Source organism: Amblyomma mixtum, chromosome 2 (assembly GCF_055824585.1).
Source record: "Amblyomma mixtum isolate Tamu chromosome 2, ASM5582458v1, whole genome shotgun sequence".
NCBI lineage: Eukaryota > Metazoa > Arthropoda > Arachnida > Ixodida > Ixodidae > Amblyomma > Amblyomma mixtum.
Window position 1 is genome coordinate 90,209,648 of NC_143013.1, and position 16,005 is coordinate 90,225,652.

The window sequence follows — 16,005 nt, forward strand, 5'->3', positions numbered from 1 at the left end:
TATATTTTATCAATGGCGAGAGCAAATTAAAAAATGCTAATATTTCAACCCAGGAAAATCATAGCGTCCTACAATACGCACAGTATAAATGTAAATTGGGTATACAGTGAATGAGAAAAGTCTATGCAGAGCGTTCTCTGTAAACGAAGCCGACAGGTATATTATTAACTTCCGGCAGGAGACCACACTTGTGTGGTCGAAGTCAAAATCTTGTCTCTCTCCTTCAGAATAGCAGTCTCCAGCCTGCAGCTAATAATAGAGGTGTCGGCTTCGTTTACAGGGCACGTGGTCCGGCTACTTTTGTCCCCGACTGTACATCTACGAGAGTTCAGATACGGATATAGGTGGCTCGATTTTTTTCCCAATATCAGCGTTTAACAAAAGTGGCACTGGAGGGGGGAACCGAACCGCAGAATTTCTTTTGAAGCTCATAACGTCCAGCGCTTTAGAAAAGCACAAAGGATAAAACAGTACATAATGTAGGTCACCGATAGTCCCGTCAAGTTGTGTTCTGTTCTCTCCGTCGTGTTCTTATAAAGCCCTGGACGTTATGCATTCAAGGCAACATTTCCAGCTAGCCCAAGTTCCTGCCTTAGTAAGTTTCCTGTGGAGAGCTGGACGCGCTATGCTTCCACTACCTCTGTATTTCTTCAAAGGTTGCCGACACCTCTGGACCGCCCTGATTGCTTGCTCCTCCTGAATTTATGTGTTTGACTTCCAGGATTATGAGAGAGCGTACTTGGGAGGGGGTTACGGTGGGACCTAATTAATGCGATCTTGTTATGAAGCCGCCAGGCTATGCACGGTTTCGACAGAAATTCCTCGATATGGCATTGAAAAAAAAAGCCAACATATAAGCCAATCTAGAGGAATTAGTACGGACTTCCGCCGGAATTGCAAAGAAAATCTTTTTTTCAGCATCCTGGATCACCATCGCTGCAGCTCACATGAAGCTGAAAGGCCACACCCTGCCCAGCGCAATAACCGGAACTTGCGCGCCCTGACGTGCTCCCTGCTGGACATCCAGCATGAGACCAAACAAAACACAATGGGATAAAATGCCGTCGTGTAGTCTTCACTGCTTTGTTCTGCATCACACATTTAATGCGTAATACATTTAAAGGCTGCTCTCCCGAGACTTTCTTTCTGAGTTTACCTCAAAAACGCAAAAAGTGTCCCCCCCCCCCTCCCCCCCATTGTTTTTCACTTGTTGTTTAGAGGCAGTGCTGCCCAGGTAGGAAAGCTATACGGATATATGAACCCAGTATGACGGCGAAGCCATCTGGCTTAAAACAAGTGTCATAAAAAACTAACGCCTTAGTGCTGCCGCCTCCCAAGTTGCCCTGTAGAAATAATTATAGATTACTCTTTTGCAAAGCTCAAGGGGATAATAATTCTGCGTTGCTGCAAACGCCCTCTTGTGTTCTTTCTCTGTCCATACTACATAATTATCCAAGTGAAAGTGATAGCGCCCCCTGCAGAAACTAGGCCTCGTCTCACCAAAGCGCAGGTGTAGCATCAGCTCGAGTCATGGCTCGAGTTTCCCGCCAATGGCGGCTCCGCAGCGGCCGGCGCAAAAGGGTGTGTCCGCTGCCCGCGCGGGGACACGCCTTCGTTGACTTCCCGCCTTCGCCAGTGGCCGTCGCCTGAGCGACCGGTGCCGCCGTCCGGGCGAGGGCGGGAAGTCAGCAAGTGAGCGACGGGGACTCTCCGTGAACAAAGAACAACGCGCTGGGCAGGACGGAGGGGTGGGCAACGCCTGCGGCTGCCCCACCCACCGTGCGGCTGCTGCTGCCAATGCGCGGACTCCCGTTTCTTCCCCGTTAAGGCCGATTCACACGACGGACTGTTCGCCCGCGGCCCGCGCACTACGTGTGCATGCGTCAGCACTTTGAGAGGCGCGCTGGATGCATGGATGGATGGCGGCCGACAGCGCGCCCCTCAATGTGCTGACGCATGCACACGTAGTGCGCGGGCCGCGGGCGAACGGTCCGTCGTGTGAATCGGCCTTTACCGCCGCACTATGGGACGCACCGAAATGGACGAGTCAAGAATGCCGCCATTTCATGGACACTCGGTTATACAGACAGCATACTCTTTTGCTGCACAAAGAAAGTGCAAGTGGCTGGGGAATTCCCATGGCCGACCGAATGCGTTCCTAACGGCTTCGCGGATGACAAGCGTTGGCTGTGTCTCATTCTCTTTTACGACAGTACCTGCATCTGCGACACTCAAAAGGAATCCGTAATTGCCTATCGGCAGTGCCCTGCAGTAGATTGTTTTGCGGACAGGCGAGGCAAAGCATGGCCAACGCAACGAGTAAGGAGGCAGAGTAACGCCAGCTTAGGAATGAAGTCAAGGAGAGGGGAATGAAGTTTGACACAGGAAGGGGGGGGGGGGGGAAGCGCTGCCAAAGCTATGGAAGCGGTCGACTACGCGGCCACGCGCATGTGCCTCGCTATACCTTACTCGCCTCCGGATGCGGCGCGCATTCGCAATCACGTGAACAGCCCGTGCACGTCACCCCTCTTTCTCATCTCGAGTAGTCATGGTTATTAATGTGGCGTTGGTGCGGGGCGTGGGAGCCCCGCATGCGAGGAACCTCTCAAGGCAGTTGCTGGGTGGAGACTGGTGGTTTATTACTGTAGAGAGAGAGAGAGAGGGAGGGCGAGTGTACAAGAAAGCACTTTCGCCGCTGTGGGAATGCAGACGGTCACGGCAAGGAAATGGGGAATGCGCCAGTCGACGGGGCTGTGGGGATCAGACGTCGTCGGGGGAGACAGACGCCTGCTTGCTTTTGTGGGAGCGGCCGGCCCGCGCTTGTTTCTTGGAAGCGGGCGGCGAGTATGCGCGGAGGAGGCAAGGGCTCTTGGAGCGGCCTGGCGTCGCTTGGTCGACGAACACGACAATGGTCATAATCGATGAGACGCATATTTTGTAAAATTGATCTCATTGCACAAATTTTGTTCGTCGAAAGGTATTCTGACTACCCTACACGCTTCCTGACGTTCAATTCTTTGTTGTTTACAAACATATATCAGCCTTAGTTCATATTGCCCTCCCTGAAGCTGGAATGAGAAAACGGGCTGGATACGTAATGCACAAAAAATAAAAACCCACGTTGGAAATACTTCCCACAGCGCCAGACGATATCGAAAGGATTACCTGAGTTCTTTTTTTGCCAGCTCTTTACTAGTATTTTTGTGTACGTTCCTGGGAGCGTGTGTGCGTGCGAGCGCGTGTGTGTATGTGTGTCTTTCTTCCTCCGTCCTCGTTGTTCCGCGCAGTTTGAAAATGAATGGTGGGCTTTACTGTTCAGCCCTGAAACATGTATGCAGCCTGAGCAAAGCGAAGAAAACGTTTTGGGCGGTAAATTTTAAGACTTGTACGGCGATTCTGTGAACATAACTTTGTATATAAAAACAATACGCCCCACCACCTGTCCTACTAAAAAAATTCATTCCAAACTTCGACATGTGCTTTTATTTTTAGTACTTTTGGTTGATCATTTTAATTCGCAGGAAACGCTGCAGAAAGTCGAATAGGATTTTAAAGGGGGACCCCTCCTTACAAAAGAAGTTTTAGACAGTATAGAAAGTCTATAGACTTCTGTCCATAAAGTCTATAGACTGTCTATAGACAGATGCTAGAGAACAGTTTATAGGCAATACAAATGACATAGACAGTCTATAAACAATCTATGGATTTATGGCCATGCACTTTTAGTACGTTTTTGTCTATAGACTATCTATCGACTATGAATAGACAAAAAGCAATATCTATAGGAAGTCAATAGAGTCAATCAGAAGTCTATAGACTGTCTATAGACCATTTTTATAAGGGCCGTGAGGGTTGGAACTCTTTGCTCAGTGTGTGCCTCTATCGTGCAGTCTGAACTCGCCTCTCGTTCGCTAATTCTAACGAGCGTCTCTGTGACAGCATCGTATGCGTAGCATGTGTTTCATATATGACAATTTCTCGTTTTTGTTCATTGCTTATACACTTACATTTTGAACAATAAACAACAATTAGACAGCTGTTAAAATGCATCTGCCGCTGTTGTGCGTTGAGAAATTTTCACTTCAGCTTCATAGCCATAGTTTCTTGTTCTGATATGCCTCTTTCTCGTTTTTGCAAGCAACTAAATATGCAGAGCAAAAGAAAACGAAATATAATATATGGCATGCATGTGGTCGTATATATTCAAGCGACAGTCGTGCGAGCTAGGAGCGTATTTCTGTTTTGTTTTTATTTATTTATATGTTCTAAGCTCTGGTGTGTTATTACATGGGGGAGGACTGTAAATAAATTAATACTGAAAAAATCTCGACATTGGAAGCAAACTTTCGAAATCTTGTAATATGGGATTTTACGATAGATTTATTCTTTGCATCACTCATTTACTTTGCATAATTCAAGTACTTCATTTACTTTGAGTGTCTTTAAAGCAATAAATTATTTTAGTTGGCTTGCAGCTCAGCAACGTTCTGATTTTCTTCGGAGTACTGCTCTGGCAGCGAAAGAAAAATATATTTCGAAATTAGCTTTCTTGAAATGCGCCACTCTTGCTTTTTGTTCACTCAGAAGCTTTGCTGCCTCATTTCTCGGGTCGCCTGCGTCGAAAGCATGAACGAAGCGCGGTAAGCCTGAGCCGGCAAGCTAGCGAAGTTGCAAAAGTTGACGAGTGATGGTGTGTGCGCTGGTGCGAGCCGTGCCACTGGCCCCGAATCTACAAGTCTGTTCAGCGCTGCATACAAGATGTCATAGACACCGACATTCGAGCTGCCGGCGTGATACCTTCGGGCGACCCTAACGTTCACGAATCTAAAATTGTTTAGTCTTAACAAGACTGAAAGAGCTTTTCAGAATGTACGACACTGGGTTTGCCTCATCAGTGTCAGAAGAGAGCTCGGGTGAACCATATGCTCGCCATAGTCTCTGACGCCCATAATTTGTTGCTACAGTGCAACAGAGAAATCCGATATAGCAGTAGCAGTGGTGACCACGACTCGTGTTCGATAAGCTTCCTTGCATTTTTCCAGTTTTCTGAAATTCTGCCATCTCTTATGCAGGCCCGGCTTTGATAGCACAGGGCGACGTTATCTGCCGGCTATCGTGCTCTGACTTCACACAGTGCTGCCAACAGTGAAGGGGCAAGAGAAGCGCATAGAAAAACAGAAGCTTACATGACATGGCCCTTTACCACTTCTTATGGAAGGTCTTTACTTTTTGTGAGCAAAGTTATGGCATAATTTATTTAGAAACTCGCGATTTCTTGAAAAACAATGAACAATATATGATGATATGGTTTTCAAACATTTTTTGCCATTTACGTTATGATATTGTGTAATCTGACAAGATCGCTGGCAGCCAACGGAGCCCCATTCCGTTGTCCGGAAAGGAGCTGAGTCCTGCTTTTCGCATAGTTCCAATCCGTGCCATGATGTATGCAGAAAAGTATGCGCCAGCGATGACAAAAAAGTGTAAATTGGTTGGTTCTTTATTGGGGTTTAACGTCCCAAAGCAACTCAGGCTAAGAGGGACGCCGTAGTGAAGGGCTCCGGAAATTTCTACCACATGGGGTTCTTTAACGTGCACTGACATCGCACAGTACACGGGCTTCTAGAATTTCGCCTTCATAGAAATTCGGCCGGGATCGAACCCGCCGCCGCGGCCGGGATCGAACTCACGGCTTTCGTGTCACCAGCCGAGCGCCGTAACCACTGAAATACCGCGGCGGGGCAAAAGAAAGAGGAAATGAGGCTCACGCTTTTCCATTGTGGAGTCACATTTGGTCGGCAGGTGAGGGCCCAGCCGAGCCCAGGGCCAGTGAACTCTCTGCACAGGGGAGGAAACATCGATAATGCATCGTGAGAAGACAAGGTTAGCCACAGGGAGCAGGGTTGTCGCGTTACTTAATTGAATATAAGGCACGGTTCCGTGTTGTTTGTTGTCAACGATGTGCAAGGCATGAAAAACACTTAGGTTGCCACGATTACTGCGCCTCTGCTCGGTACAAATTTTGGAATTGAATTTCTTCCCCTATGTTTTTTGTTTGAGTTTAAGAGTCGAACGACGGCCGTGACGTTACGAAACACAGAGCCGACGTAAGGCTTACAAAAATAGCGATTTATTAGCCGCTTGCTTATTTGTCGTCTTTCTGGATCCTGTGCATGGCTGGCGCAAAAGTAACGGTGACGCAACTGTAATATCGCAGTTTTACGTTGCGTCAACTCATGTGACGTAACAACCACTGTTCTGCTGTTTAAATTGACACAAAAAATAACTCCAGGAAGGGTATTCGATTACCGATTATTTACTGGGCAAATGCGAATTCAACGACGTCTATCCATGCATGTAAATTTTACGCTATTACAAAAACAAACAAATAAACAAGCAAGTAATATTTTAGTGCCTGAACTGCTTTAGCATGCACCATAAACCAATTTTCAGCGAGAAAAGCAATAAGGCTTTGCTGTCGAGACACCAGAATCAGCTGGGGGGCAGAAAGCTATTACACGAGCGAAGCAAAGTTTTTTCCTTGCAGATCAACTCAAAGTCGCCACAAAATGTCTCGCTTAGCTCCAGAATTTGACCACATGCCACGGCTTTCAACAGAACTGATATAACAATACTTCGTTGCCTTAATTCTTAATGCCAGCGTGGATTTGACTGATGCCAGGTTGTGGATGCTCTACTGAAGCGTGCATGCATAACCAGTGTTTTAATATTTCGAGGTACACCTTCAACATCAGAACGCGAGTTATTTCTGTGCAGGGGAACTGTACTCAACAAGACGCAGTGCTTTCATCGAAGTCCTGTGGCACCCTGCAATATGTGTTCGAGGTATTATTATATTGCAACTTAGTTGCACTGAAATGCGCAAACATGCACGCAAAATCTGCGCTGGAAAGTTACGCGAAAGGATTTAACAACAGTGATCTCTGCCATTCTGACGCTACTCGTGCATAAATCGATAGCATTAATGATTTGCTGGAAAAGCGCTTTGTCAACGCGTATTGCTTGACAAGGTGAAGACCGTGCTGGTTGCCCAATCACAGGGAATTCTTTCGCGTTCTTCAGCGCTTGCCGCGCTATAAGGTGTGTCGATATAAAACTCAATTTATTGTCCTCCGAAGGGGCGTGTTGATACAGATTTCTTGTTTTTGATAAAAGCACTGCGAAAAAGATGGTTCTTTGTCACAACAGTACGATCACTAGTCGTACCCGTCCTTTTTACCCACCCAGTCGCACTGTGAACATATATGTATGTATATAGTATACTCTAGCTGGAGTGAGATGTTGATTTGAAATGAATGTGTACAAGGTTCAGCAGTCCTGAAAAATCTCTCTCTGTCAGGGCTCCTTGATTCATCTTTAAAGTAAAGGCACTACAAAAAGGTCATGGATACAGACACAGTTCTGGAAGGGGAGGGCGCAATCTGAGGAAATATTGAGTTCTCGTGGTAGCAATAATGCTTGGTGTGTTGTGGTGATTCAGCCCGCTTGTTGACATTTTAAAACTAGCTGTAAGCTATGAAAGATTGAGAAAATACGTTGTCTAGCAACTTGCACACGTATAATAGCAACCAGAGGGAACACTAATGCCGCAAGAGTAGGTTTACTGGCAAAAGTGTTTTCTTCACTTGGAGCAAAGCTCGAAGACTGCGACGTAGCTAGGACGTTTTTTGCTTGCTAAGAAAAATGATAATTAATTACCCCATTATTAAAAGTATTGCCCATAGCACCCAATCTACACGCAGTTATGAAAGAATAATTAGAGAAATGCAAAAAGGTAACTTTGGAATACTGTCTAAAGGCAGTCTTATCTATATACCCGGTACATCTTGTTAATTTTTCCTTGCGGTATAACTGCGCCTAAAGTATGTTTATTTTTATAAATAAACCCACTACTCGTAAATTTATCCTGTATATTGTGCAAAAAGTGAATTTTCCTTTGTTTATGCAATGACTGTGTTGTTTTTTTTTTGCATTTTGCCGGCTGCGCTCATTTTAATTTGTTTCTTGCAACTTGCTAACTCCGCTGCTTGCTATTACAGTGACGGGGCTGTTACGTAATTGATGTCTTTTGTCGTGTCCGCTCCAATAAACCGGCAATGAATGAATTAATTAATACATTCAAAACAACATCACGAACAAAATAACATATTTTTGTCGCTATACCATTCAAGGTGTCTAATAGATTGTTGCGGAGTTTGATGGATATATCACAGTTTCATCCCTTACAAAAATGCTTCTTGAGACAGTGTTGAAGTTCTCATGAGCAGACTCAACACGCCATGTTGAATTTTTGTTGTGACCAGGATGGGCTAGTGTTGGTGAATTCTTGAGGCCGAGTTGAAACTCATTGGAAAAGTGGCCACTGTGCTAGAGTTGAGCATTCTCAATGAAATTTCTGCTTTGCGTTCATGTTGAATTCATGTTGGAATTACGGGAGTGAATCAACACGCCATTCTGAATCTTGGCTGGGGTAAAAAAGCAAAAAAAAAATCCTGGGAATACATTCGTATTGCGCTAGATGGACCGACTACCAATGCAATTTTCGGTGGTATATTCATATTTATTGCTGCAATTTCTCGTTAACGTGAAGCCGTCGTCCCCTGTGACGTAGTGCTCCTCACATACGCACAAACACGTATGTACATCAATATATATACATATATAGACCTTAGCCCTACACATCCATCAGATAAAGAGCATGGGACAGTACTGCTCACGAGGCTATAGAAAGAACTGACAGAGTTCATCTTACGATCTTAAGTGCAGCCTCGGCTTCGCCCTTATATAGTCCTACTCAGGGGTGTGCCGACCTGCGCAGGTTGTAGACTGCCGATCAGCAAAGTTATGTCAGTTACTACTGTTAATATTTATTTATTTTATGTGTAGTAGAAGTAGTGAGGTTCATATGCAACGGACTATTATTTGACGACCTTGATTCATTCATAAACAACTTAAATAAAGCATAAATAAGCGCCCTTTTTATGAGAGCACATACGAATCATCCGAAGTAGGTATGCCTGAATGAGCATATTGCACTTTTTGCTTTGCAAGAAAATGACTTTGAGCGGTTTATGAGAGTTTTGACGGGTGTTGCGTGCGTTCTTAATATGTGTCATGTGATCAGGGTCTGTTTACACGATGCATGTCGAAATGATTTCATTTAGTTAGGCTTAGAAACGGCTGTCTTGAGATGATTCAACTTAAGTTCAACATAAATTGCTCAATAGTAAATCTCTTGACTACGCTCAACAAAAATTCCGTGTAGCAGGTGTTGTGTAGGCTCAACATACATTGAGTTCATGTGGGTTTCCAGTTGATTCAACAGGAGCTCAACAAGGCGTCAACTAAAGCTCAAAAGTCATTTTTGTAAGGGATCGTACAGTCCTGGCATATTTAACAATTTCTCTTATAGTTAACCATGTAACAACTGCATGAGAAAGAGAAAAAAAAAGATTCGGCCTTTACATTGCAAAAATATAAAAACACTGCCTTCTGCATTAAGAAAATATAATTAGTTCCCAATTAAAATTAGTAAATAACGATAATTGGTGTATCTCCAGGACAGTGATACGGCACAGAAACACTCAGTCGCATCCACTGATGCGCATTTTCATATTACATCAACAACAACAAGATAAAAAACTGCTCCATCGACCGGCAGTGAAGCCGCATGAAAACATTAATACTTCGCTTTTGTGCAGTCGTTAGGGTAAGATTTTGCAGTGATGTTATCTTCTACGAGGCCTCCTAAATATTTGGTGGCTGGCGCTTTGACCTTTATACGTTTGAAGAGGGTGTCATGGCAGTAATGTGAGGAACTGGCATACTTGCACAATAACAAAAGAAAGCTCTTCGATTTCTACATTGTGTAGTATGCAATACGCCAGACATAACAGGTTTAACATTTGGGGCACTAAGTTACAGTTGGTTTCTCTTTCATTCTTTTTATTTTCGCGAAACAGTGCGCCGAGCCTAAATAATGAAGAGTAAAGAAGGTATGCCCCATGTTCCTCAAATCATTTACTACAACTCTACACTCTTAGAAAAAAGGTAGTAGTACTTACCAACTTTGGGGTAGAAACTGGTTGTCACATATATTACTACCCTGTTAGTAACTGCAGTAAGTAACGGGGAGGTTAGTAACAGTTACTAACCCATTGAGTTAGTAACGGCTGCTACCCGCAGTTAGTAACGGGAAGCTAGTAGTATTTACTAAGAAAATGAATAGAAACTCGCATATGCTGCTAGGTTCTTCGTACGGTGTGCTGGCGTGGCTTGTCAAATTTGTGCGTACTCGAAAAATAAAAAAAGCTTAACAGTCAATTTGACTAATTCCGGAATCCAGACAGAGCTATCAGAGCGTGCTGGCAGTAAATCACACACTTAGGTTTAAGCTTACCGCGCATTACATGGAGAAATTATGCGAGATTATGGCATCAACAACCTTAGCACAAATCACAAAGCCTCACAAATCACAAATCAGGAAGAGTCACACGCGCGCACTGCGCGTGCACATGTAGAGAAATCTTTCTCGGGCTTATATACTCCGTAAATCAGGCTCGCATTTACGGGCTAGTTGCTCGTACCGGTTGAGCTAAGATACGAGCTTTAATTTTGAAGATTATATTGTAGAAACGGCTTAATCTACCTAACCGCATGCTCCTGCAGAAATGTTTAATTACAAAATCAATTTATTGGCATGACAGTCTGCGTCAGTTACATTCTTTGACTTTATTTTGGGGTAAAAGGAACGGTTACTAACTAGGTAGTAACTGGCGACCACAGTTAGTAAAAAGGTAGCAAGGGCTACTTTTACTAACCATACTTTGAAGAGGGTGGTAAGTAGTAAGCAAAAAGTAGTAAAACGAAGTCAGAGTTAGTAACTGCTGCAGTTACTACCTTTTTCCTACCCATTTACTAACCTTTTACTAACTTTTTTTTAAGAGTGTACTGCTGGCCCAGTACTTCTGTTTCGGTTCCCACCTAAAGTGACTTTCAGAAAGAGAGAGAGTGAGAAACTTGTTATTTTTTAGCTCATGTCCGAAGGCTTTCAGACTCAGAGGTCAATGCACAGAACTAACACAAGACATGGCGTTCACAAAACAGTGCAACATTGTTGTTCCATCGTCAGCACCATTCGTGTCCTTGCTATTCGGAGCAGATGACTGTTCTCTGTGTGCACGGCTGACTTGTGGAGGTTTTTTACGCTGACTTACCGCTGAAGCCGAAACAAAATATCTAGACGAAGAAATCATTTGAAAGTGCTTGAATCAGAACCTTATTTGATTTCGTTTATTCAGTGTAAGAATAAATTACCTCAAGCACAGTGAAGCACATGACCTATAGTTTCTAAGCCCCAGCGCACAAGTATGAAGACCTGAAAACTTCGAACACGTGTACGTATTAAAAAAAAGAGAGAGAAAAACAGATGGGACCTGCATAAAAAAAAATTGGCACGAATATTATTTTACTAGTCTTTTTTTTTTATTTTTCGGAGCGCAAAATTATTGGCTGGTGCATGGAACAAAATTTCAATAAGTGATTTTTCGTCTTCATCCCGTGCACATTCAGGTAGAAGAGCTGCAGGGAACAAAGCGGACTAAGTGACTCCTGTCAGTGAACACGCAGAGCCATATGCAACGCGCTATCGTAAACAACCTAGGCATTTGCCAGGTAGCCCACTCTATCGCAGCGCAGACAACCTAAAAAACTAGATATCGTACGGCCATTGGGGAACGGATGTGCATGAAAGAAGACCTGTTATTCAGCCCGGTGTGTTTAAGTTTGGACGTGTGCGCTTATGTGCGTTCTCTCGTCCTGTTTTAGCTTCGTTAAAGCTGCATGTGCTTAACTAGGTGCAGTAAATTCTTGTCAGCAATGAAGCTGGAACACTCGCTCAGAAAAAAAAAGAAAAAAAAACGTGTACACAACCTGTCGACCAAGTGCGGCTGGTTGTGGCAAACCATAAGACGCCTTTAGGAAGAGTTTTTAGCTGTTTCCAGAATTAGTGAAATTTGCATGTCTTATTCTCTCCGAACAATTTTAGGAGCTTATTAGGTAAAATGCGATGATTTACACTGGAAATAATGAAGGCACAGTAATGTAATTTCTCTTCTCCGATTAAAAACACATCGCTATTCGGCAGTACGGCAACGATGAAGCCGTGAAGATGTGATACTAGAAACGAGTGGCCAAAATTCCAACAGTATGTATGTGCAAACTGTGGAGCTAAACAAGTCGCAAGAGGTCAGTTATGCACAATGTATTTTGTTGAGCGACTTGCTTTTATTGGCGAGGACAAGTACATGGGCTATTATGTAGTTACAAAGCTAACGTTCAAATCGGGACCGCCCTTGTCGGGTTAGATTATGTTTAATGCGTTACGAGTTGACTGACAAGCTTAGTAACCTGCACTCTTGTGTAACCCATTTCTTGCACCGGTTCTCTATAAACACCTTCCACCCCGCGTTTACTATTAGAGTTGTGCATCTCGCTTTTGATACCATTGAGAGGGCATATATATCCGTAGTCTATCTGCACACTTTTCGTTGTTATTCTCGGGCACTGTTTTGGCATAGATTAGCATGTGCAACATTTCTTTGGCTGTAGAAATCGTAATCATCAAGCTGAGACAGAATAGGAGAAAGAATTTGTATTTTGGTGAAAGCAAGATCCGCTTGGGCACAGATGCATTAATATGAGCGAGCGACTCTGAAAACTTCTCCCTAATAGACGAACGTAACCTCTCAAAATTATGTAACAGTAGCAACTGGCCATAAAAATTGGTAGTCTACAGCGAAACTAGTATCCTCCCTATAGGCATTAGCGTCCAACATGAACTGCCACCGAACAGGCCCCACTCGGTGGCGTAAATCGCTTTCGATACAACAAAACTATTGCGGTGATAAAAGAAAAATTAATAACACTTAGTTGAGAGCGGAGCTAGTGCGTCGTTTCAATAACCTGTGCAGAGAGAAAGTAAAAGCGAATTTTACGTTGAATAAAACCGGGCAGTAAAATTGCAAGTGCCACTCGGGGGAATACCCGCAGTAGAGAGAGCGGAGTGAAAGAAAAGAGCGAGTTTAAAAAGCAACCCACGTTTTCGAGCGGCGAAGTGACCCTTAGATCCTCCGTGGTGGCGGCAGTCGGGCCGGGAGGCTCCTGAGACGAACGCAGTGATGACCTCCGCAGTAATGGCTACGCACTCGGACACGCTCGTTGTCTGTCCAGCACCGCTCCACAGTCACGCTCGGGTCAGGGCGATGGGGATGACACTGGCCGCCGGACGCGGCGCACGGTCCTGGTGCGATCCACGCCGGCAGCAGCAACAGGAACGGCACCAACGTCGTCGAGGAGGAGGCATGGGCCAGTGTCTTGCCGCAACCGGCGACGCTCGCGACTTGGGGCGCCCGAGTGACTCGAGCCAAGCCGAGCCACCCAGCTGCCTTCCCGAAAAACTGGCTTCCCACCCTCGCCTGCCGGCCAGCGTCCCCACCTCCTCGACCGGCTAAGCATCGCCTCTCCCCAAACGGGAGCTGCCATTTTGCCCGCGGATCGGGGATGCGAGGGCAAGGGCTTCCGACGTGGCGGTTGGAAAGTGGTGTGTTGACGGGAAGGGGGGAGCGTGGGTGGGTGGCGATGGCGGCGAGGCTTTTAGGTTTGCGCTGGTTTCGGTTTCCTGACTGCCGCCGCCGACCGAGCCCTCGCTTCGCCCGGCGGACCAGCAGCCGCGAGGAATCACCTTCCCCTCCTGGCTCGACGTCATCCCTTCCCAAGACCCGGGAAACAAAACGCAAAGCGCTGCGCCGACCGCTGTCCCTTCTCTCCCACCGGCGCCGGAGGAGCAGCGCGGGATACGCGCATGCGCCACCCCGTGCGCGCCTCCTGATTGGCTCCCGCCGGGCCAACGAAGGAGGGATCATCCCGTCTGCCCTTTGGCGGCGCTGCCTGACGCCAACGGCGCCCGGCCTTGCCTTTGAGCGCTCCGCGCGAAAAGCAAAATGCAGCAAGGCACAGCGGGCTCCCACGTTGGGCGCCACCGAATGAGCAGGTTCTTCGACAGTGCGGAAAAGCGATCCCACCCATGCCGCTTCCTCCTCGCCCCAGCCAGCCGGTGGTCGCGCCGCGAGGTTCGACGGGAGAAGGAAAAGGAGGAGGAAAATGGCGTATCCTGGCGCGAACAAGAGGGAGAAGTGGCGTTTGAAGAGAGCGGGAAAGTGACGGGTTACGCGAGCTCTTCTTCCGACCGGCTCTTCGGCTCGACTCGTTGCGAAGGGCGGTAAGTATGGATTTCTCCACCCGATGCCTCACGCCTGTTAGCCTTCACCCCTTCCCCCCCTTTCCTTTCCCTCTTGTCAGACTCTTCTGGAAGCGAGTTGCATTGGCAGTGTCTCAGAGCCGAGCGTTCGACCACTCGGTTCTTTCGGCAAAGGTGCCGTTCCTGAGAACCCGTCCAGTCTCCTGACGTGGCGTGCGCCAAACGGCACATTTGGACAGGCTCGCGTTATCGTGTCCGCCGCTTTTCCTCCCTCCTTCCACGCTCCTCGCTGGAAACACACTCGTGCACACACACGCTGGCTCCTTTTGTTTGGCCCCGATTGGGGGTAGAACGAAGAAAGGAAACCTCCAAGCGACGGTTAGAATAAGAAAAAATAAAGTAACGCACATGTAACATTCCGCTCCAAGTGCAACCGCGGACACGTGCGCGTTTATCGAACTTCGCGTCACCGAGCGAAAGCTCTTGCGTGTCTGCATAGGCTGAGCCCAGTCTTCGGCACCGGCGTGGTTACCCGGGGCGAGACCTTTTTCGTCACCCCGGTCGGTGTATACAGGACACCTGGCCCTGTCAGAACGATAGCGTGACCTTGCCATGAAGAACGCGGACAGAGAAAGAGGAGGCGAGTGAGAAAGTGGGCGTGGACGGGGGTACCGTGAGCGGATGCGTGACACTTTTCGTGACGCTCTCCTCAACCACGGAATGCGCCAGGGTGCGAACGTATGCATTTTCTGGCCGAAGTCTTTTTTGTTCTGCTTCAAGATTTATTCTTTTGATTTTCTCCTAAAATAAAAATGAAAGCAGTCAACATTTCATTTTGATCGCGTGAAATTCTTGAACCCATGCTTACCAACGGTTTTATAAACTATATAATGAAGGCCCAAGGCAGAATAAAGAGCACATTGCTTTGTCTTAAGATCGAGCGGTTTTTACTTGTACGGGAACTCTGTTGTACTACTGGCTGAATTCCGTATCACGATATACTTCAGGTGCGACTTTCTAAAACGACAACAGAGTAGAGAGAGCACACGTAGTTAGTACTTTCTGGTGGTCGTACATTCAGTATGCTTATTCCAATGTATGTACCATACTTAAAATTTCCATGTGACGGGTTCTATGATTCCATACGTTCCCATAAGAAAATTAGAGTCGGTATGGACTATATATTGCAAGCACGTATGGAAACTCATCACCATCATCATCATTATCAGCCTGACTACGCCCACTGCAAGGCAAAGGCTTGTCCCATGTCTCTCCAATTAGCTCTGTCCTTCGCCAGTTGCGGCCACCGTATCCCCGAAAACTTATAAATTTCATCCGCCCACCTAACTTTCTGCCACCTCTTGCTGCGCTTGCCTTCTCTCGGAATCCACTCCGTTACCCTCAAGGACCAGCGTTTATCTTGCCTTCACATTACACGCCCTGCCCAAGCCCACTTCTTCCTCTTGATTTCAACTAGGATATCATTAACGCGTGTTTGTTCTCTCACCCACTCCGCCCGCTTTCGATCTCTTAACGTTACACCTATCATTTTTCTTTCCACAGCTCGCTGCGTTGTCCTTAATCAATGACCAGTTATAGTCCCTCTCACTGCTGGCAGTTCAAGACATCCTTGCTGAGCGGAGGTGGCATTATCGATCCTGATTTCAGTAGGAGTCGTCTTTAAATCGAGCGGAAACTCATTGCTGTGGAAAGGCGTGTAAATCGCA

General features: G+C 46.2%; 1 protein-coding gene across 10 annotated transcripts in view; it reads right to left on the bottom strand.

Annotated features, from left to right (window-relative positions):
• dsf (nuclear receptor dissatisfaction) overlaps nt 1-16,005 on the bottom strand; it is a 183,791-nt gene that overhangs the window by 36,527 nt on the left and 131,259 nt on the right. For 4 of the 10 annotated variants that reach the window (XM_089572173.1, XM_089572174.1, XM_089572172.1 and 1 more), the window contains 2 exons: nt 13,120-16,005; nt 5,769-5,838 (listed from right to left, as the gene is read on the bottom strand). The exon at nt 13,120-16,005 is cut by the window's right edge and continues 1,749 nt beyond it. In XM_089572173.1, the coding sequence (XP_089428299.1) occupies nt 5,769-5,778 (10 nt within the window). In that variant the 5' untranslated portion in view covers nt 5,779-5,838; nt 13,120-16,005. The remainder of the gene's footprint in view (nt 1-5,768; nt 5,839-13,119) is intronic. The other 6 variants (XM_089572170.1, XM_089572169.1, XM_089572178.1 and 3 more) reach the window with 2 other exon arrangements.